This window comes from Lolium rigidum, chromosome 5, assembly GCF_022539505.1.
Source record: "Lolium rigidum isolate FL_2022 chromosome 5, APGP_CSIRO_Lrig_0.1, whole genome shotgun sequence".
In the NCBI taxonomy this organism is placed as follows: domain Eukaryota; kingdom Viridiplantae; phylum Streptophyta; class Magnoliopsida; order Poales; family Poaceae; genus Lolium; species Lolium rigidum.
The window spans coordinates 95,067,069-95,090,461 of record NC_061512.1 but is presented as its reverse complement, the minus strand read 5'-3'; the positions used below and the strand labels follow the sequence as shown (position 1 = coordinate 95,090,461).

Sequence of the window (23,393 nt, the reverse complement as noted above, 5' to 3'; positions counted from 1 at the left end):
TGCCCATTAATAAAAAAAAAACAAATCAAAACGACCTGCGAAAATAGAATGGAAGGGAAGGTGGGATGTTGGCAAGGGAAAATCTTAGCCATGGGTGGGAAAGTTAGCCTAATTAATTCCTATGTGTTGAGTATACCTCTGTATATGCTATCTTTCTATAGAGTGGCTAAAGGTCCGCTAGGCAGGATGAATATGCACAAATCAAGGTTCCTAGGGAGGAAGAAAAAGGGGAAAAAATACCACCTTATCAGATGGGACATTATTTGTGTTCCAAAAGATCAGGGCGGGCTAGGGATTTTAAACCTTGATCTAAGGAATATCTCCTTATTATCAAAATAGTTTCGGAAACTTTTTAATGAGGATGGCATTTGGCAACAAATTCTTAGGTTAAAATACATGTCTTCAGAAACTCTTGGACAGGTGGAGTCCAAACCTTGGGACTCTCATTTCTGGCAAGGGTTGATGGAGGTGAAAAAAATATGTGTTGGTCGTGTTGTAGAATTGTGGTAGGGAATGGGATGAGCACGATATTTTGGGAGGATCAATGGATAAATGATCAACCCCCATCTCTTGCTTTCCGAGACTTTCCTCTATTTCTCTAAATCTTTATATTACTGTGAACAACGATTTTGCCATAGGGATCCGAAATCTCAAATTTAGAAGAGAAATTGTTTGATAAAAGAAAGATCAATGGTTGCAACTATGTAATTTTTGTGATGTTGTGACACTGTCAAATGATCCAGATAAAATTTGGTGGAAGTTATCTCGGGTGTTCACTGTTTAATCACTTTACAGGGCCTTACAAAATTATGGTGTGGTTCCATACAAATTCATGTGGAAGTTTAAAATTCCTATGAGAGTTAGAACCTTCCTTTGGCTAGTACTTAAAGGGAGCATTTTGACCCACGTTTTACTACACAGGGGAGGTTCATGTTCGAAATGTTGCCTTTTCTGCAGAGGAAATGAAACTATATACCACCTTAGCCAGGTATATTTGGAACATGGCGAGTGTAGCCATTGACTTTGACATACCCTTTTCAAGTGTCAATGTTTTGGTGAAAGTTTAAAAGGTTGGAATAGTAAACTAGTGGCCTTGGTGATTGCAGCTGTTATTTTGGGGATTTGGAAGACAAGGAACTTAGCATGTTTTCAAAAGAAATGGCCAGATGAAATAATTTGTGTGTTTTACAAAATTTGCTATTGGATTAATTTCTGGAGCTCTTTGTAGGTGAAGGAATGCTCGTAAAGTTGGTGTAGCAGGTCACGGCTGAAGTGTTTGGAGCGAGAGAAAGCTAGGCGTCGTGGAATCCAAGAGTGACGATGTAGCGAGAAGATTTTGCTGAACGAAGTCTTTGCTTAAAGGAAATGGTGATGTCAGTTTGCTTCAGGGCCAACAAAAAAAAGAGGTAAGGCGCGAAAAACCTGAGCTACCATCTTGAAAAGCTGCTATGGGAGTGAGATGTGTATAAGTGTAGCTCTCACTTCTTAGGAGGAGTCCTCTTGTAGATGTTTGCTTCTCTGCTCTTCCTAGTTTAGCTTTTTTCTGTGTTTATAGTTTTGGAACTAAAAAACCATGGAGGTTTACTTTGCTATGTTGTTGAGGTTGTAGCGAACTCATATGGTTTCTATCAATGGAAACGGGGGGAAACCTTGTTAATCAATTTTCTTTTGGTAATTCATGTTGCGTATGTACTCTATCTTTAAATTAGGCTACCCATAGTGGCTATAGTGGAAATGTACTGTACGGAGTATCATGCATACCATATGAGCAAAAAATAACGGTGACACAACAGTTAATGAAGAAAAAGTTGATATTGGTATCATGATATGATTCCATGGCACATATAACTAGAAACTTTACTTAAGGTTCTACAAAAAAATTAATATATGGATTTCAAACTTTAGGTTTGACTCATATGTGTCCAATACATGCAAGTTATTCTTTTAGTAGGAGACGGCGTTTTCGTCGATAGCGAGATGCATGTGGTGATCTCGTCAATCTAAAGACATACCATGCGAGTTCAGTCTTTCGGATGTGCTCGCCTCATGCAAGCGATTCATAGATGAGTGCATGGGTATAGATCTAAGGGTCTGCATTTTCTCAAAAAGAAGAGATACCCATGCAAGATGAAATCGATGATGCAAATGCTTTATTTCAAAATATACCTAGTAGAGATACCTCTCTATGGTATTTCAAAATTTCTTGGGCACGCCCGTGCTGCTAAATAGAAGACACTATGGCCTTAGGTTCTGAAATAGTTTGTGTGTGTATTTAGGTTTATGCTTTTAAAATATAGTAGTACGAGAATGTATGGCCTTTATTATTCTGAAATGCCATAGAGAGTGAACAAATGGAGGCTGAGCTGCATGTAGCTCTTTAATTTAGAAAACTCGGAAATCTTGTTTCTATGTTCTTAGATATAGCCAATGATGGAATCTACAAACATGCAAAATCTCAATGTGAAATTTTTAATAGTTTAGACTACACAAAAATGTCAAATGTGTGGATCTGAGAATAGTGAATAGTGCACATTTCAAAACTATAAAACATGTTAGATTTTGTCATTTTTGTGTAGTTTACAATACAAAGAATTTCATATTGAAATTTTACACGTTTGTAGATTTTTTTCATTATCTACATTCAGATTTTTTCAGACTTTTTTAAAACTTAGAATCATGTTTTTCAAATTTAAAAAAATAAAAGGCTACATGTAGCTCGGCCTCCGTTTGCAATTTTGGGCACTTTAGAGATACTGTTGTAGAAGATACTATTTCCTTTAGATTCTAAAATATGCATTGTAGAGATTCTTTCGTAGAAGATACAATTGCCTTAGATTCCGGAATAGTTTGTGCGTGGGCCAGATGTGTCTCACCTGGTCAATATGGTAATAACTGCAAAGCAGAATGCGCAACTGCACTGAACAGCGTGCCTCTTTCTCCACCTCTCCTGTATTCTGTACGTTGCCGGGAATCCGTCTGGATCCGTTCAGACTTCAGACACCAGTCCCGGGTAACCGGGAAATAAACGGACTCCGCAGTGTCCGTCTTGAACACCATCTTTTCCTTTTCCCCAGCAAGCAACGCCTTGCGGCGGCGGTGACAGCGACGCCGCGGTAGGAGAGACATTAAGGATTCCATCGCCTCCGGAGCCAGGATTCTCCTCCGCACTATAAAGTTCCGTGGAGCCGGCCGGGAGAATTCGGTGAGATAATAGAAATCGAGATCAGAAGGTCAAAGAAAGCCAAGAGGATAGCGGATCAGCCGGTTTCGGGCGGCGCCGGCGATGTCGTCGTCGTGGAACTCGGTGGGGCTGGAGGTGCTGTACCAGGTCATCGGCTGGATCGCCTTCGCGGCCTGGTCCTTCAGCTTCTACCCGCAGGTCGTCCTCAACTACAAGCGCAAGAGGTCTGTCCGTGTGTTTCTTTCCCCACTTTCATCTCACGCTCTCAGTTTACGCTCGGTGCATGTGCGCGTCTGGGGCTTCACTTGATCTTTAGGCTTCGCTTCCTTTGTCACGTAGTAGTATGTGTCTTGGTTAGGGGGAAATCCGCCCTCTTAATTGGCAAATCAAAAAGAAATTTGTCCGATACCTGTGCAAGATGAAATGATGATGAGAAGTGTCAAATGTTCAGAAGGTGCAGTTTATGTTGAGCTGATGCCAAACCCTGTCTTCGTGTGTGCCAAATTCTCGTAATTGTCGCGATTGTTTTGTCCCTGTGACAAGATATTGTCCCGGTTACAGGAGGGTGACATGTGTGCAGGTTTTAGTGAAGCAAACCGAAAGGTAGTGGCCAGTGAGTTTAGTGAACCTTTGGAATACATAGGACATGTGGTGTGTATATACGCACCATAGCTGTTTGTCGTGCTTAAAAACTTGTGAGAACTACTACGAGGCAGTAGACAAACCAGTAAAACTACTCCTGCAGTTGTGTCAGATAAAAATCATGAATTAGAAACGTACTGCGTCTGAAGTTTTCATTGGGTTAAACACATTTGGATTAACATAGAAGTGGACCCTGCAGTGTAGTCCTCATGGTTTGTTATTCAGAAAATAGGCGCTTATTAAAATGGATTGCAGACGTTTCTGTTGATTAGCACCCCACTTTGGTATGCCCTTTAGTTGTTGGACTTGAAGATCCCTGCCTGTGTAACCCTACTTTTGGTCAGTTTGCTCTTTTTATAGTGTAATTTGAACTTTCAGTTAAGTTTGGTATTGTTCGAATGCTACACAACCTTGCGGAAGTGTAATCCGCCATTTCTTGCAGCTCGTTTTGAGTCTGTTGGCACTGTCTTATTTATTGTTGGATTGTCTTCCCTGAGTTGACCACCTTTACATTGGTCAATATTTGCTTTGGACATGATGGACTTAAATCCTCTAATCGCGTCAGAATATTAATATGAATAAAAGGTGTGAATTTATGTTTGGTGTTATTTAAGTTCCATGTTCTGCTCTTTGACTGTATTCATCAATTGCAGTGTCGTGGGTTTGAACTTTGATTTCCTGGTGCTGAACTTGACAAAGCACTCTTCCTACCTCATATACAATGCTGCTCTATTCTTCAGCCCTGTCATCCAGAAACAGTATCATGACAAGTTTGGTGATAAAGAGGTTAGGCATCACTTACTTTTCCCCCGGTGTCATAACAAATTTGCTATCAAATGTGATGTGTAGTCAGATACCTACTGTTTGGACTTATTCTTAGATATGCAAAAAACTAGTACAGCTGAATTTGGATGGGATAATATGTGGCTCTTATACAAATTTATTTCGTTTCTACGCTGAGTTGGTTAGGGAGATAATTTTTGCATTTTCATGTTAGCTACGACATGGTACTGAGAGAAGTCCACTTTACCCCCTGAACTTGTCCTAGGGTTCACTCTAACCTCAAACTTTGAATCTGGTTCATATTACACCCACAAACTCTGAAAAACGTTCGCTATACCCCCCTCGTCGATTAACCGGTATTGATCTTCTTGATTCCGGTTTTTTCTCACTTATTTAGTTATGTAAACTTGCTGTCTATAACAACTTTTAAGTTCTGGTTCAGAATTCAATCTACACTGAAAATTTTGAAAAAAGAATCCAGTAGACTAATTTGGTAAGTTTTCCGATAAAATTGACATACTATTTGAAAGAAACTTGTGCTTTCAGTATACTGTTTGGTTTCAAAATTCAAACTGTTCAGAAATTATGTATTCCAGTAAATCAAGCATCATTCATCGACCAATCTGGTGAAATTTCTGCTCACGCTGATATACAGATTAAGAGAAACCTGCGGTTTTAGTTTCAGCTGCAAGGAGAGAAAAGAGATGACGTGGCAGAGAGTAGAAAGTCTGACACAGCACCGCTAAATTGGAAAAAACTGATCAATTGAGAAGGTTGGGTATTGTGAATGGTTTTCAATATTAGGGTTGGTAATTTGAACCAAATTAAAGTTCAGGTTTGTACAGTGAACCCTAACAAGTTCATGGGTAATTACAAGCAGCTGTACTAGACACTTTTTTTTCTTCATTTGCATTTAAAGCCATCACTATCTTGGTATGTGCAGGGCTCAGTTTTTGCGATTGACCAGCCTTTTGTGCTATTTATTCATCGACTGTGCTCACATGATTTTATTTTTCACTTTCATCACTACAACTCAATGCTTCTATTTTTCTTTTGGTGGGATTAGGACTGCCCATGCACAATCACATCTATTATTTAGCCAGTAAAAGTTGCTGATTTCCACTACGAATAATATATATGATACCTATGTACCATTGCTGCCCCCTAGTAACCACGGACCAATATGAAATCTGCTAGGCATATGGTATAGATTTCCTTGATGTAAAAACATATTATTGACTCAGTTTTAGTTGACAAATTTCAAATAATTTTTTCAGCTAGAAATACTAATATTCTTGTGTAACTGAATATGAAAATTTTAAAGTATAGTATTTCTAGCTTTTTTAAAAAGGAATATGGTAGGGGAAATCCCTACAGTGATTGTTTTTGAAATAATAAGAACCCAAATCTGTGTCCCTTGGGATTTGAACCTGGGTGGTTGGGTTGTACATCCACTTCCCTAGCCAAGTGAGCTATTAGTATTTCTAGCTAGTTTGGTAATTAAAAAGATAGTTCAAATGTACAAAGTATTTTACATTTATGTTGATAGACTTCAGAAGTATTTTTAAAGAAGACACATTGATGTCTTTTATTGTACTTGCCTTTATACTTGATGCCCAAAACATGCTAGGTCATTTGTGATGTCGTTGAACTATCCCCCATTCTGAAATAAATGCAGTTTCGAGTGTCTGCAGCCAACAGCCTAGAATTTTCAACATTAAATATACTCCCTCCGGTTCATATTAATTGACTCTAATATGGATGTATCTAGACACATTTTAGTTCTAGATACATCCATATTGAAGTCAATTAATATGGATCGGAGGGAGTACATATATACGTGCTATTTGAACCCCATGGTGAAAAATAGTTATTCTACACCCACCCTGTTTCTTTGCAACTTTTTTTTACGTGACGTACAAAAGCACGACATAAAATACTTTTTTGTGTGGTTCTTACGCTGTTATGACTCATATATTACATTTCTTATGTTGATTTTTGTTGTTGTGGGTCAATATAAACATAATTGTATGTATACAAACATAAATTCTGAATGTTACAACAGAAAAATATCGTGGGCGTAGAATAACTTTTTTTGCACCCTGGTGCTGAATAGCATTTCTTGCTACCTAAAATTTTGAGAGGTTTGTTTACTATGACAGATACTTGACTATCAATATATTGTTGATATTGTTTGCTATTATATATAACTAAAAAAAAGTAATGGTCAAAGATGCATAATGGATACTATGTTTTGATAACAAGTAAAAAACTACCGTGGTAGTATCAAAATTATATTGCGCAGGCCTAAAATTAACATTAGTTCAATATCATTTGATGCAGATGATTCCTGTTGCTGCAAATGATGTTGCTTTTTCTGTACATGCTGTTACCTTGACAGCTTTTACCCTTTCTCAAGTACTCATCTATGAGGTTAGTTAACTTGTCCTCTGGGGACTGCTGATATATCTTCTTTGTCTCATTGTGACACTTAACGTTGACTGTTTGAACTTGAAATATACAGCGTGGGAATCAGAAAGTCTCCAAAGTGTGCATATCAATCACTGCTGTGGTCTGGACAGCTGCTATTGTTTGCCTTATTGTAGCTTGGCCAAAAAGTAACTGGCTATGGCTTATTGATATATTCAAGTAAGTTCATTCTAGCTTCAGTGTTGAGGTAGCTAGTCAATTGTCAATTAGGCTATCTAAATGTCTTTGATTAATATATCTTGCTAAAAGTGGCTGATTTTCTCCTTATCTTTGCGAATTTCAGCACAATACAGGTTCTGATGACAGCAATCAAGTACATCCCTCAGGTAGTGTTTATCATTACTTAAGATATAGTACTACCTCTGTCTATAAAAGGATGTCAACAGTTTATCTAAATTTGGTTGTATCTAGACATTTTTTAGTGTATAGATACGTCTACATTTGGACAAACCATTGACATCTTTTTAGAAACGGAGGGAGTATAAAATACTAGCAAATGATTGTCTATTGATGTGGATACTGAACTAGTGATACCCTACATCTAGTACAAAATATAGGGTCAATTAAAACTGATGATCAATATTAATGTGTGTATGTAAATCTGTTAATCAGCAGTTGAGCGCATAACCCTCAAAAGCTTTGCCAAGTATGAAACTCCAGCTGCGTAGAGTTGCCATTATATTATATTTTATTTGACTCTAGACGGTCTAGGATGATCCCTGCTGTGGATTCAGTGGAAATGGGACACATCCTTCCTTTAAGTATACTTATAAACTAGTTCAGTATCGCTTGGGTACTGCTGGATTAAGCTAATACCGTCAGTACATATATCAAATGGTGTAATGTTGTTAGATTCCTTTCTAAACATAATTTTTTGTATTTGTCTTAGGCTGTGATGAACTTCAGGAGGAAGAGTACTACTGGTTGGAGTATTGGCAATATATTACTTGATCTTACAGGAGGGGTGCTGAACTTTGGTCAGATGGGTGTGCAATCTATTGATCAGCGTAAGATTCATTTCTCTTTTGACGGCAATGCTTGCGTTGTGTTATATTTGTTGGATTCTTTTTCTGACTAAACGAATTATGCTGCAGACACCTTAGTGAATTTCTATGGAAATATCGGGAAAACCCTTCTTTCATTGGTGAGGATGACTCCTATTCTTTGACAACTATATATTTTCTGTCAACTAATAGCTGTCTGACGGGTTGTCAGGGTTTAAACGTTTCCTATGCTAAGTGAAATTTCATGTGCCTGGTTTTGCAGGAAGTTGTTTTCTTCGATGTTATATTCATAATTCAACACTATGTGCTGTACCCTGTCAAACGCGATGAGAATGGTAAGGCTATCATTTCTGAGAGGGTAGCGCCTCTTATCAGGCCCTTAGACAAGCCTGAAGAAGATAGTGTTTGATATATACAATGCAGTCCACACATTGCCTCGGTTACATTTCTTATTTTATGCAGTGTGAACTAACTGTTGTACATATTCATTCACGGATTACTGTAAAAATTTAGATATCACGCACCTTCAACTAGCTACTATACATTTTTATTTAAAGTAACTTATCATGGATTTTCGTAGTGATTTATTTACATTGGTGATGTAGACCAGTTGACCACTGGCATGTTTTAGACAGAAAATTTCTGAAGTGCAAAACAGACTGTACTCTATGATTTTTTTTGTACTTCCTCACTTCCATAATAAGTGTCGTGGTTTTAGTTTTTTAAATTTGGACTAAAGCCAGAACACTTATTATGGATCGGAGAGAGTAGTTTATATGCCTTTTTTTAGATTATAATTACTAGACATCAAGTTTCCTCTGGCATGTACATTAAAGTATAAGAATGAAAATCTACGACAATTTGGATAAAAAGAAATTCTAAAAAAATATTGTGTCGATCAATCTGGCCTTTTTGGTTACACTCAACAGTGCCAAATCACGTAATGTGTAGGCAAACGAGTTATTCAGATCGTGGGTCATCAAATGAGTTATTTGTGGAGTAATCTAACCGTGGAATAATTACAAGACCGAAGAGACGAGGAGCATACACGTGCATTTTTTTTGCAATTTCGTTGGGACCTTATATGCTGAATAAAATTGAAGGCGACAGCAGGAATTTTCCTGCTATGCAGTTCAAAATTGCGAACTGCCTAGCAATCTAACTAGATGTTGTGATGTAGGAACAAAGTAATTTACCGATGTGCTAAACCGGTGGATATTCGGTTCTTGTATGCCTTCCATTCACTTTTCTTCATTTTTACCAGACGGTGTCTATCCTGTCCTCCCTGTTCAAGTGAAAGACGGTGCAGCCGTGTAAAATTGGCTTTGCTGGAGATGAAGATGGTCCCTTCCCGGATCTTAGGAAGCATGATGGAGGGTCCAAGAGTGAAGATGGCTGATAAAGTTCAGTGTGAAATACAGTATGAACTAAGAGGCAGAAACAAAAGAAGCACAACTTTGGAACATTGAAAAGAATACCAATCTGGCATATCCATCCCATATATGTCAGCCAAGGAGATGCATCGGAACTAAGAATGCCACGAGCTGGATTATTCTCATGTACATGCTTTTAGCACAAGCAAACAAAGTGTACATCCTAGGAGACAGCACATGCACCTTTCATTCTATACAATCGTCAATTTCATCTTCTCATTAGATAGAAAAGGGTTTCTTACTCGAAGAGTACTGGATCTATAATTCATAGTAGTTCACTAATTCATAGTAATTCATTCACCCACTGACAAAATTTCACAACCAAATTGATACTACCGCTGTCCCAGAGTATAATAAATTTCATTCTATACAATCGTCAATTTCATCTTCTCATTAGATAGAAAAGGGTTTCTTACTCGAAGAGTACTGGATCTATAATTCATAGTAGTTCACTAATTCATAGTAATTCATTCACCCACTGACAAAATTTCACAACCAAATTGATACTACCGCTGTCCCAGAGTATAATAAATTTTGGTACGCTATTTTAGCCTAAACATTTATATTTAGAAACCGATGTAGTAATTCATGTAACTAACAAACACGAACAATTCACGTGTAAATATAGAAAATAATTTACACTAAATAACAATAAGTACACAGACAAGGTCTGACATCAACTAGTACCAAATGAACAAGTTCACATGCAACTTGTTAATATCTTGGAACCCATGCATATCACACATGGGTTATATATAGAAGAAAACAATTATTATCTTCGACAAGAAAGCTAAAGGTGTTTTGAAAGCTAAAGAGGTTGATTGTATTATCACATGTGAGGTTAGCTTCAATCCAGTTGGTTTAGGGGACTGATGAATTCCGTTGGAACCTCACCAAGAACGGTGTATTCTTGGTAAACTCTATGTATAAAGCTCTTATTATACCCAGTCAACCGGTTGTCAACAATAAATCCATCTGGAAGATGAAGATACCTCTGAAAACAAAAGTCTTTGCGTGGTACCTTCTTCGTGGTGTGATTCTAACTATAAGAAATGTGTTTTTTTTTGTCACGAAAATGAGACAATAAAACACATTTTTTTCAACTGTCGGGTTGCTAGATCTATATGTTCAATCATTCAGATGGGTTCTACTTTATACCCACTCGTAGCATTGCAAATATTTTTGGCAATTGGCTAAATGAGGTGGACCTTAGGTATAAAACACTTATCAGAGTGGGCGCGATTGCTGTGGTAAGTGTTTTATACCCAAGGTCGCTTTGGCAATGTAGAAATGATAAGGATTTTAATGATAAAAAAATCTTCTCTTATGCAAGCCATTTACCGTAGTACGGCTTTTCTCCGTTCATTGTCGCCACTTCGATGATTGGAGGACCGCGACCTCTTTGCGGAGGTGTCTACACGGTTGGAGAATACGACTAAGGAGTTTATTTTCCAACATGAGTGGCTACATAACCGATGGATTGAAGCCAATGAAGCTTAGTCTAGTTAGCTTTCTTTGTTTCCTTTATAGTACTCTTTTTTAGTCAGATATGATACTTGGACAGCTGTGTGCATCTTAATTATGCAGAGACTGGGTGTAATGCTTAAAACTTTTAATTAATGAAGCGTCCTTTATCGAAAAAATAGGCCTCCACAACATCATGTCAACAAGTGGTTAAAATCATGCGCTCCTAGGTGTTACACTTCTTAGGCCAAACTTCTCTCATCGTCAGCCTGGAAAGGGCCTATCGACATTCTTTGTTCAAGGTCGAAGTCTAGGAAGTAATTTACTGAGCTTGGCTGAAATGTCCTAAAAAGGAGAAAAATGAATTTCTTTTTAAATGCACTGTGAGTATAAAAAGGTACCAAATGCAGGGACGGAGACAGGGGCGAGCAGGGGCTAGACCCCCCCTCCCCAACGATCGGCCCCCCTCAAGGTTTCGTGCCGTATACTACCAGCAGAAAGTCAGCTTGTATACGCTCTAATCGCCGTAGATATTTAGTATTTAGGCCCAAACTCACTACTAATCTACATTGAAGATGCATCAAAGCCCAGCATACAGAAAAGGAGCCCATCTGGCATGCTTAACATCGAGGCATCAAGCCTGGACCGTCCGTTCATTCGCCCCACGTCAGATAGATTAGCTAGCAGATACCCCGAAAAAAACATTTGCTAGGTGTGCTGGAATTTGGGGTATTTGGCCTTTGGCCCATGGCCCATTATCAAATTCTGAAACTCACATGGCCCATTCCAATAATCAGTGGCAGCACTAGTGGGAGCTAAAGTTTAGTCCCACACTGCTAGTTGGGAGAGAATTGGAGTGGTATATAAGGTGGGCTGTTCTAGTCCTTGTAAGTGAGTGAGAAGACTGGAAAATAGGTATAATCAGTTCCCCTGAACCGTTTTTCTAGGGTTTGGAGTGGAGAGGCGGCGCACGGGCGATTTTCCAATCTCTGGGGCGCGATCGACGTTCTTTCCGGCACGCGGGGAGCGGGTTTCTTCGTGATGGCGGAGCGGGAGCACGGAGCTTCGAGAGGGGATCTCCCACGGGGAGGTTTGTCGAGGGGTGGGGGCTCGGGCCTTGCTGAGAAGCTCGATTCGCTCACCCTTACGGAGGAGGAACTGAAGGTAATTGTGATGGATGACCGTGAAGAGGATCAGAGTGAAGCGGCTTTTGCGATCGCTGGTAAAGTTCTTGTCGCCAATGAATTTCACATCCAGACGATTGAAAGTGCGCTGCGCCCAGCTTGGGGCAATCCACTAGGTCTCAAGTTTCAATCTCATGGAAATAATATTTTTGTGGCTACCCTGGAATCAAAGCGAGATGTGGATCGTATGCGGGAGGGAGCAACATGGATGGTTGGTTTTCATGCAGTCATATTAGAAAATTTCGATCGATGCATGCGGCCACGTGAAGTTGTTTTCGGTAGAATGCCGATCTGGGTAAGATGCCATGACCTGCCATTCAATTGGCTGAACAAGGAGAGAGCTGAGTTTGTGGCCAGCCAGATTGGAGATTTTATCAAGCTAGACCAAGGTGGTACAAACCGTGGATGGGGACAAAGTATGAGGGCAAAGGTCTGGATTGACATCAACAAACCACTACGGCGTGTTCTAAGTTTTAACTCTTTGAAGAGAGGAAAGATTGATACGTACGAGGTTCAGTATGAGAAGTTACCTTACTTCTGTTTTGCGTGTGGTGTGCTTGGGCACTCGGACACGTTCTGCAACAATCCTCTGCCTCGGAAGGAGGATGGATCATGGGAATATGACTCGTCTATCAGATTTCTAGAGATCGGGAAGAAGAAACCTCAGCCTACACCTGTTATGAAGCAAGATCCGGTTGCAAAACCACCAAAGATAGTGGTTAGACCTACCCGGCGAGCGAAGGCCGGACAGGAACAAGGTGGTCCGGTTAAAGGGGGCCCAAGTATCAATGCTAATACGGGCAAGGTTAAGCAGGTCTGTATTCCAGTTTGATGCGCAGACATCAGGGAATTATGTGGAGAAGCCTAAGGCACAAAGAACCTTGGATTTGTCGGGTTTGCCAGGGGATGCGGCAGCCTTGGCATTATTGCAGGCTAATGAGGAATCTCAAGGCACAAAGAGGACTGCGATCCTAAGCTCCCCGAGTAAAGTTGGCGAGGTTCGTGATCCAAAGAAAACCAAGACGGATGGGGAAGTGTCTGAGGAGGAAGACGATATGGCGGCGGCTGCTGGGCAGCCCCGCCCGGATCAATGAGTTGCTTGAGCTGCAACTGTCGGGGGCTTGGGAACCAACCGACAGTGAGAGAGCTTCGCAATGTGGTGAAGCGGGAAGATCCCACCCTGCTCTTTGTTATGGAGATGAAGATCAGTGGTAAAAGGGTGGAGAAGATGGCAAATGCTCTTGGTTTTGGAGGGTGTTATGCAGTTGATAGTGTTGGCTTAAGTGGGGACATTGGGCTGTTTTGGAAGAAGGAGGCCAGTGTTGAAGTGAAAAGCTATAATCAAAACCATATTGATGTGATAGTCAAGGCTGTGGGAGATGATGTGAGGCCGTGGCGTTTTACAGGCCTTTATGGCGAGCCGAGAAAGGAGGATAGACATGTCAGTTGGACTCTATTGCGACGGCTAGCTAATGCGTTAGACTATCCGTGGCTTTGTTTGGGAGATTTTAATGAAACTTTGTATGGAAGTGAGCATTTTAGCGTCTCGGAACGATCGGAGCCTCATATGAGGGCGTTTCGAGAGTGCATTGACGATTGCAGTTTGGTGGATCTAGGCTGGAATGGAGTCCCTTACACGTGGGATAATAGGCAAGATGGGGAAGCAAATGTTAAATCAAGAATTGATCGGGGCTTGGGCAATCAAAAATTATATGATGAATTTGCTGTACCGAGAGTTCAACATATTAATATGGTGGAATCTGATCATTGTGCTTTGTTGATTAGGATGCAGCGGAAGGATCAGATTAGCATCAAGAAAAATAATCATTGTTTTCGCTATGAGAATGTCTGGCAAACCCACTCCGAATATGACCAGCAAGTTCAAAAACTCTGGGAAGAGAAGAGTGTGGGAGGTGGCCTAGAAGGAGTTATTCGTACCCTCAAAAGCATACAAGGCGACCTAGACAAGTGGGGTCGTGAAAATTTTGGAAATTTCAAAGTCAAATTGACAGGGCTGAGAAAACGCCTGGATAAAATTCGTTTGAATTCTATGGGCCGGGGGCCATCTAAGGATGAGCGAGACCTTATGGAGCAGATTAATAAGGTTCTTCTTGAGGAGGAAATTTGGATAAAACAGAGGTCTAGGGTTCAATGGTTAAAGGAAGGTGATAGGAACTCCTCCTATTTCCATGCACAAGCAGCTAGCAGGAAGATGATGAATAAGATTTCTTCGCTGGTGAGGGAGGATGGTTCTGTTTGTACTGATAAGGAAGACATTCATACTGAGGTACAAGAGTTCTATAAACACTTGTATGCCTCTCAAGGAGTTCCTAATATGGAGCCACTTTTGCACTTTGTTCAAGAAAAAGTGAATGAGCATATGAGGAGTTTTTTGGACCGGCCGTTTACGGAGGAGGAAGTGCGGATTGCTCTCTTTCAAATGCATCCGTCAAAGGCACCAGGGGTGGATGGTTTTACAGCCGGATTTTTTCAGCGCCACTGGGACCTTGTCAAACCGGTTGTGGTGCCTGCAGTTTTGCAATTTTTGAGTGGAGGAGACCTGCCAGATGACCTAAATGATACAGCTATTGTGTTAATACCGAAGGTTAGGAATCCCCAGTCGATCAAGCAATATAGACCGATTTCTTTATGTACTGTGATCTATAAGCTGTGCACAAAAGTAATAGCTCTCCGCTTAAGACCGGTCTTTGGAAGATACGATCGGTCGGGAGCAAAGCGCTTTTGTTCCAGGACGACTGATAACGGATAATGCTCTAGTAGCATTTGAGTGTGTGCATACGATGAAAAGAAGGAAGAAGGCAAAGAAAGGAGTTTGTGCGGTTAAATTGGATATGATGAAGGCTTATTCAATGGTTAAAGGAAGGTGATAGGAACTCCTCCTATTTGGAAATTTGGAAATTTGGAAATTTCCAAATTGACAGGGCTGAGAAAACGCCTGGATAAAATTCGTTTGAATACAAGGCGACCTAGACAAGTGGGGTCGTGAAAAAATTGGAAATTTCAAAGTCAAATTGACAGGGCTGAGAAAACGCCTGGATAAAATTCGTTTGAATTCTATGGGCCGGGGGCCATCTAAGGATGAGTGAGACCTTATGGAGCAGATTAATAAGGTTCTTCTTGAGGAGGAAATTTGGATAAAACAGAGGTCTAGGGTTCAATGGTTAAAGGAAGGTGATAGGAACTCCTCCTATTTCCATGCACAGGCAGCTAGCAGGAAGAGGATGAATAAGATTTCTTCGCTGGTGAGGGAGGATGGTTCTGTTTGTACTGATAAGGAAGACATTCATACTGAGGTACAAGAGTTCTATAAACACTTGTATGCCTCTCAAGGAGTTCCTAATATGGAGCCACTTTTGCACTTTGTTCAAGAAAAAGTGAATGAGGATATGAGGAGTTTTTTGGACCGGCCGTTTACGGAGGAGGAAGTGCGGATTGCTCTCTTTCAAATGCATCCGTCAAAGGCACCAGGGGTGGATGGTTTTACGGCTCGGATTTTTCAGCGCCACTGGGACCTTGTCAAACCGGTTGTGGTGCCTGCAGTTTTGCAATTTTTGAGTGGAGGAGACCTGCCAGATGACCTAAATGATACAGCTATTGTGTTAATACCGAAGGTTAGGAATCCCCAGTCGATCAAGCAATATAGACCGATTTCTTTATGTACTGTGATCTATAAGCTGTGCACAAAAGTAATAGCTCTCCGCTTAAGACCGGTGCTGGAAGATACGATCATTCAGGAGCAAAGCGCTTTTGTTCCAGGACGACTGATAACGGATAATGCTCTAGTAGCATTTGAGTGTGTGCATACGATGAAAAGAAGGAAGAAGGCAAAGAAAGGAGTTTGTGCGGTTAAATTGGATATGATGAAGTCTTATGATAGAGTGGAGTGGCCTTTTATTGCTGCTATTATGCGAAAGCTCGGTTTCTCAGAAAATATGGTGAATCTTATTATGAAGTGTGTCTCTTCTGTGCGGTTCTCAGTCAAAGTAAATGGGGATTATTACCACACTTCTTCCCCACTCGAGGTATACGGCAGGGGGACCCAGTCTCGCCCTATTTGTTCTTGATGTGTGCAGAAGGTCTATCGGCGCTTCTGAACAACTACACGGGAGGTTTTGTTGATCGGGGTATTAGAGTGTGTCACCGCTCGCCTTGGATCACACACTTGCTTTTTGCTGATGATAGTCTAATTTTTATTGATGCTTCAGCACAGAGAGCTGGGAGATTAAATACCATTCTTCAAATGTATAATGAAGCTTCGGGCCAAATGGTGAATATGGACAAAAGTTCAATCTTTTTCAGCTCAGGTATTTTGGATACAACACGGATGCTAGTCAAACAGGAGCTGGATATTATGGTGGAAGCATTTAGTGAGAAATACCTCGGTTTGCCAACTGCCGTGGGACGGCTCAAAAATGAGGATTTTGATTATATTTGTGATCGTATAAGGAGCAAGATTGCTGGATGGGATCGCCTGATGTCTTATGCTGGAAAAGAGGTAATGATCAAGGCGGTTCTTCAAGCTATGCCTACTTACAGTATGAGTTGTTTTCAACTATCTAAGGGATCTATATAGAAGATTATCTCTCTGTTTGCTAGATTCTGGTGGGGTGGCTCTTTGGATAAGAAGTCCATGCATTGGCTAGCTTGGGATAAATTAGCTAGGCCAAAGAGTGGTGGTGGTTTAGGTTTTCGTGATCTAGAGCTTTTCAATATTGCCCTCTTGGGTAAACAGGGATGGAGATTGCTGACACAGCCACAATAACTGTGTGCTCAAGTGTTGCGAGGCAGGTATTATCCGAATGGAGATTTTATGACTGTTAATCCGCCAAAAACTGCTTCGCGAACTTGGAGGGCAATTCTGGCTGGTAGGAGAGCTTTGAGTGCGGGTTTGATAAAGCGAGTTGGTGATGGATCTACGGTGTCCATATGGAGGGACAAATGGATACCTGGTTTGAATGCTAGGAATCCGATGGGATCTTTGATCGACACAGACAAAGAGTGGGTTTACGAGCTTATTGATCAGGATTCAGGTGGTTGGAAGACTGAGTTGGTCCGGTCGATATTTGTGGGGCCGGATGTAGATTTGATTCTGCAGATTCCGCTTCGGCGCATTGGTGGCGAAGACTGGATTGCGTGGCATCATTAGCGGACCGGTATCTATACAGTGAGGTCTGCTTATCGAGCTCTTCTCTCGGAGAAAGAAGGAAATGTGGCACTCAACGATATGGGTGGATGCTTCTCGGGAGAAAGTGAAAAATGGAAGAGATTATGGAGGCTGGATGTTCTACCACGAGTACGAGTTTTTTGGTGGCGGGTTCTCAAAGGCATTTTGCCAGATTATGCGACCCTCACCAGGCGGCATGTCAGAGTCAATAGTATGTGCGTGGTGTGTAAGTTAGATCCAGAAACGTTATTTCATGCCTTGGTAGAATGTGGCCTTGCAAGTCAATTTTGGTGCACGGCCGGGGAGATCTTGAATGTGAAATTACCAAGTTTGCACCCTTCAACTTGGATGATGGATATTCTATGTGACCCATGTTCTCAAAGGGGGAGCGTGAGAGGATGATATCGATTATGTCGGCCATTTGGGACTCCAGGAACCGATGGACACATGATGATGAGGGGTATGACCCAAGGAAAACAGTGGTGACGATTGCCGAAACTATGTCTTTCCTGGAAAATAAGAAAGATAAGAAGGAGAAGGTGAAGAGACCTCCATGCTCTTGGCATGGACCGGAGCCGGGCATCATTAAAATTAATTGCGATGGTGCAGTTCGGGTTGAGCAAGGTTTGGCGGCATGAGGAGGAATAGCAAGGGATGTCGAGGGTTTTAGAGGTGCATGGTGCCGAGTCTATCAAGGTATTGTGGATCCGTTGACCATTGAGACCTTGGCTTTCAGAGATGCAGTAGTTTTCCCAAAGCAAAGGAAGTTTGTGAAAGTGATGGTTGAATCAGATTGTGAGGATCTAGTTCGACTTTGGAAGGAGCGTAAGACTCAGCGTTCGAGGATAGCCCCTATCCTTAGTGAAATTAGTGAGATAGCCTCTTCTTTTGAGTTCTTTTTTTTCAATTTTGCTGGCCGGTCAGCCAATCTAGTTGCACATGAGTGTGCTCAGTATGCTTGTAATAATTTGGTAGATATCGAGTGGTCTGGACCGGCCTGGCTTTCTTAGTCACAGCCTTCAGGCTGATTGTACTTTGACTTGAGGCCAGCAAGTTTCACGACGCACTCTTTTCCTTACCAGGTACCTAAGGGGGCTGGAAGGTTTTTAATGAGGCGGCTTGCTGGAGTCTTTATATATGGAATTATGATCTTAAAAAAAAAAGTGAGTGAGAAGAGAGAGCCCTCGCGCACTCCTCCTCCTCCGCCTGCCTCGCCTCGCCTCGCCTCGTCACGACACGACACGACACGACACGTCACGACGCGGGTTGCAGGAATCTCGCCGAGCCGAGCTTATCTTTTTGCTGTTTGGGAAATTAATTGTGTAATCAATTTCGAGTCATTAACGGACGCGTTACTCAGCCGTTTTGCCTTCCGGTTTTTCTGGATCATGGCTGTGCCGACTCGGACGTGGGCTGCGCCCCACGACCTTCCCGAACCGCATCATATAAGCGCGGACTCCAACCCTAGTCTGTACCAGACGCATACGCTACTACCTGTTTCCAATTCATTGCGCCGCCGCCTTCGTCTTCCTCATCCCGTCCGTCGGCGTGCACCGACTGCCGGGACAGTAGGCCTCCGGAACCCTGCCTCTCGTGAACCTGTACGGGTGAGGGACAATCAGGTTTTTGGGGAGCGCTCCGGCGCGACTACTGGCATCACGATGTCATCATCGGACGACGAGTTTCTCCACACCGACAACTTCTTCCCGGACCTCAGCGACTTCTTCGGCAACCTCAACATGGGCGACAACCACGCTGCTGCAAAGTATGTGATCTTGTCGTCTCTCTTTCAGTTTCGTTAGAGTTTCTTTTTCTAGGTTGTGTGGTACATGCGATCAGTTTATCTTCTTTAGATGTGATCTGTTCATCTACCTTACTAGTCTGCATGATTAGTTTATTTGTTATTGTCGTAGTCATGATTTATCATTTACTTGTACGAATTATTTCATATGGATATTTGCTTATATTTCCAACAGTCCAAAAACCTGATTTTAGGCAAATCAATTCAAGCAGCGTTGCTGCCGCTACTCGACCTCCCCTCTTTGATGGTATGCATTACAAGAGGTGGCGCACAAAGGCAGTTCTATGGTTTACAAACCTAGGCTGTTTTAGCGCCACAGATGCTAGACTCGAGGGGCCTCTCTCGCGAGAGGAGCGGGAAAAGTTTGAGAAGGTCGACGCCATGTTTAAGGCGGCCTTGTTCAGCATTCTTGGGGACAACATTGTTGACCCGTACATGGCTTTCGACCATGGTAAAGATGCGTGGGTTGCGCTCGAGGCTAAATTTGGGGTCTCGGACGCTGGCACTGAATTGTATGTCATGGAGCAATACTATGACTACGGGATGAGCGATGAGCGCTCCGTGGTTGAGCGGGCTCATGAGATTCGGTCCCTTGCCAAAGAACTCGAGCAGTTTAAGTGTACCTTACCGGACAAATTTGTTGCCGGCGGCATTATTGCCAAGCTTCCTCCCTCGTGGAGGAACTTTGCTACTTCTCTGAAACATAAGAGACAAGAGTTTTCCGTTTCGGATCTCATTGGATCGCTTCATGTGGAAGAGAAGGCGAGAGCAAAGGACACACGCGCTCGTAGTTTTGAGGGAGGTTCTAGTGCCAATGTGGTACAGAAGAAGAACTTCCAATCTCACAAGTCTAAGAATAAGAACAATGGAAAAGGCAAGTTTGACGTGAAGAACAAAGCCTCCAACTCAACCAATTTCAAGAGGAAGACTCCTTATAAGAAGAAAGGGAACTGCCATGTTTGTGGCGCTCCTGGACATTGGGCTCCTGATTGCCCAGAACGCCATGATCGGCGTGAGAACAGCGGCAAGTCCGCAAATGTTGTTATTGGTGTTGATACTGAGATGGAGGACATTGGGTACGGTATTTCTCCTACTGTCCTTTCAGTATGTAATTCTCCTGATTGGTGGATAGACACCGGAGCCAATACACATGTATGTTACGATGTCTCTATGTTTTCTTCTTATCGAGTCGCAAGGACTTGCTCCGTGCTGATGGGAAACGGCTCACATGCTTCGTTCGTGGTGTTGGTACGGTGGATCCGAAGTTTACTTCGGGAAAGACCATCCGAGCTGAAGAATGTGCAGCACGTTCCATCAATTAATAAGAATCTCGTTAGCGGATCGCTTTTATGTCGAGATGGTTTTAAGTTGGTTTTTGAGTCCAATAAAGTTGTAATTTCCAAGTGTGGACAATTTGTTGGAAAGGGTTATGTGTGCGGATGCTTGTTCCGCTTATCTCTGTCAGACTTATGTACTTAAATTATTAATCATGTTTGCAATGATAGTGAGTCCGATATTTGGCATTCATGACTTTGTCATATTAATTTTGGGTGCATGACGCGGCTAGCGAATATGAATATAATTCCGAAATTTGCTATTGTCAAGAAATCCAAGTGCCAAGTATGTGTGCAAGCTAAGCAACCACGTAAGTCTCACAAGACTGTGGAGGCATGAGACTTGGCACCGTTGGAGCTTATACATTCGGATCTTTGTGAAATGAATGGTGAATTGACAAAAGGAGGAAAAAGATACACTACTAGGAAAAGGGCAATCAGTGGCGCACCACTTTTACCCATCAGTGGCGCACTAGTGGTGCGCCACTGTTATCACGCCACTGCTAATTTTTAGTAGTGGCGCACTAGTGGTGCGCCACAACTACCCTAAGTAACATTGGCGCACTACGTGGTGCGCCATTGACAAGTCCAGTGATGCGCCACTATTACCCCAAAGGGGTGCGCCACTGTTGTTCGGCAGTAGTGCGCCACAACTCTATGGTGTCGGTGCGCTACTGCTACCTCCTGGGGTGCGCCAGCTGTTATGGCGTTCGGTGCGCCTCTTGCTACTTTCGAAAGGGGATCAGAGGGTAGTTCGCCACAAGGTCTAGACTAGTGCGCCACTGCCACTTACAGGTCGTGCGCCACTGATGGTCCTCTAGTGCGCCACTGCTAGTATTTCGTTTTTATTTTTTGTATTCCTGGCAGGTATTTGTACAGGTTGTATATCACACTATAACAACACAAATACAGTATATATAACACATATAAGCAGCTAGCACGGTATACCAATACATAGTCCTTCACATTAGCCTCCATGATTCACAAGATTTCAAATATTAGATAAGTGTTACGGTGTTACAAGTCACAAATGAGCTAGTGGTTACACAAGGTCGATCATCTAAACTAGCATCACATAGAAGAGAGCTAGAGTCACTACTAGCACCGTCCCGATGAAAGTGACCTTCATCCGGTTCCTCCTCCGCTCCGTCCTCTCTCCCGCCAGATAGCGTGCGTATCTGTCTTCGGCCTCCGCTCTAGTGGTGTACCCTTTGTAGGCTGTTACCGCTAAAACGGTGAACCTGTCTCCGACACTCCTCCCAGTCGTTGTAGACTCCGGGAACCTTGCCCTTGTACACGACATACCACGTCATATCTGCACATATATGAACAAGCCAAAGAAACTAAGAAGTGCAAACTCAAATAAGAGACAAGTAGCTAGTATAAACTAAATGGAATGCCTCATATTTTGTTGGTCGGAACAAATATGAACATTTAGAGAAGGCGTCAGTGAAACCAAGTAGGATGCACAAGAGATTGATATTTGTGTCATCGCACCAGGTTCACTGGCCCCTCCTCCAAGTGTATAGGTGACCAAACATTCTAATCATCGTCATTCTGAAAAACCAAAGCAAATGGAATGACGATGGCCTCATACATTGTTGGTCGAAACAAATATGAACATCCCGGGATGGCGTAAGTGAGGCCAGGTAGGATGCACAAGAGATTGATACTTGTGCCATCACACCGAGGCTCACTTGCGTCACCCGAGGTGTACAGATTGACCGAACATTCTAATCATCGGCATTCTGAAAAACCAAAGCAAATGGAATGACGAGGGCCTCATACATTGTTGGTCAAAACAAATTTTAACATTCGGGGATGGAGTAAGCGAGACCGGGTAGGATGCACAAGACATGGATATTTGTGCCATCACACCGGGCTCGCTTGCTCCACCCCGAGTGTACAAGTGACCAACCATTCTAATCATCGGCATATGCAAACAAAATTAACGACCAAATCAAGTGCGGAAAATGACAGAGCCATATATATAAGTTCAAAAACATAGTCGAACTAGTAATTAAACAGACATGCAAGTAAAGTGTTGGATAAAGTTTATTACAACACAAGCTACATAACTAGGCTCGCACATCAAGACTCGGCTATGTGGACTTAGGAGCGTGGATAAAACCGCCGCCTTTCTTCAAGCACATCCATGAGCGGTAGTCTTCACCCTGCATTTGGAGCATTGTGTCTATTTCACTGTTCGACGGCTGATAGCCGGCATAGAACTCCCCCGCGCTTCTAATGACATCTTGAAAGATGATTTCACAGAACTCTACTTGGATGCGAAAGAAGTCTTCCTTGATGCCGTCGTCAGGGACCCGCGACAATTTGTTGGCCCAGTCTACGAGATGCTCAGGTAGCATAAGCTGCTGCTGGTCCCGTATGAACTTATCCATGTGATAGAGGGCGTAGTAGGCATCCTTGTTACTAGAAGGCGACTTCTTAACGCAGGGAAACTTTTTTTGGTGCTTGAACACATGCTTCCCGTACCTAACATTTGGCCTCTGCATGTGGCCTTTCGCTTTGACGTAGCCATTGAGAGAATCATCAAGTACGGCCTTGACATTCGTGTAGTCCGTTTTTGACTCACCGTCCGCATCGAGGTATGTGGCCACGGAATGTTTCGGGGTTATGGAGATGAGTGTGCAGGTTTTGTCTCTGCGTAGAACACATAATGTTTAAGAACATGACGATTGAAATCTAAAAAAATCACGAGTTAAGACCGGTACGGTGAGGGGTGACTTACTCGGGAAATACGGGCGAGGAGGAGGTTACACTTCTTCTGGTTCGCTAGGAAGAAGTCTTTGAGGTATCCACTCGCGACTGCCCGGTCTCCGGCGGTGGCCAAGTGGACGGCACGCATGTAGAAGGGGTCGGCTATCGCGA

The 23,393-nt window shown here is 42.3% G+C and overlaps 1 protein-coding gene across 2 annotated transcripts; it reads left to right on the top strand.

Annotated features, from left to right (window-relative positions):
• The first annotated feature begins 3,000 nt into the window (after positions 1-3,000).
• LOC124652450 (cystinosin homolog) lies at positions 3,001-9,755 on the top strand. 2 transcript variants are annotated; one of them, XM_047191466.1, is made up of 9 exons: positions 3,001-3,405; positions 4,477-4,609; positions 6,950-7,039; positions 7,131-7,255; positions 7,380-7,422; positions 7,986-8,103; positions 8,191-8,240; positions 8,363-8,435; positions 9,365-9,755. In XM_047191466.1, exons 1-9 carry the CDS (start codon positions 3,284-3,286, stop codon positions 9,415-9,417), a joined length of 807 nt encoding a protein of 268 aa, XP_047047422.1. In that variant the 5' UTR covers positions 3,001-3,283; the 3' UTR covers positions 9,418-9,755. The 2 variants fall into 2 exon arrangements, with proteins under 2 accessions (XP_047047422.1, XP_047047421.1); XM_047191465.1 differs by lacking the exon at positions 9,365-9,755 and having other exon boundaries at positions 3,006-3,405; positions 8,363-8,755.
• Positions 9,756-23,393: the final 13,638 nt, after the last annotated feature.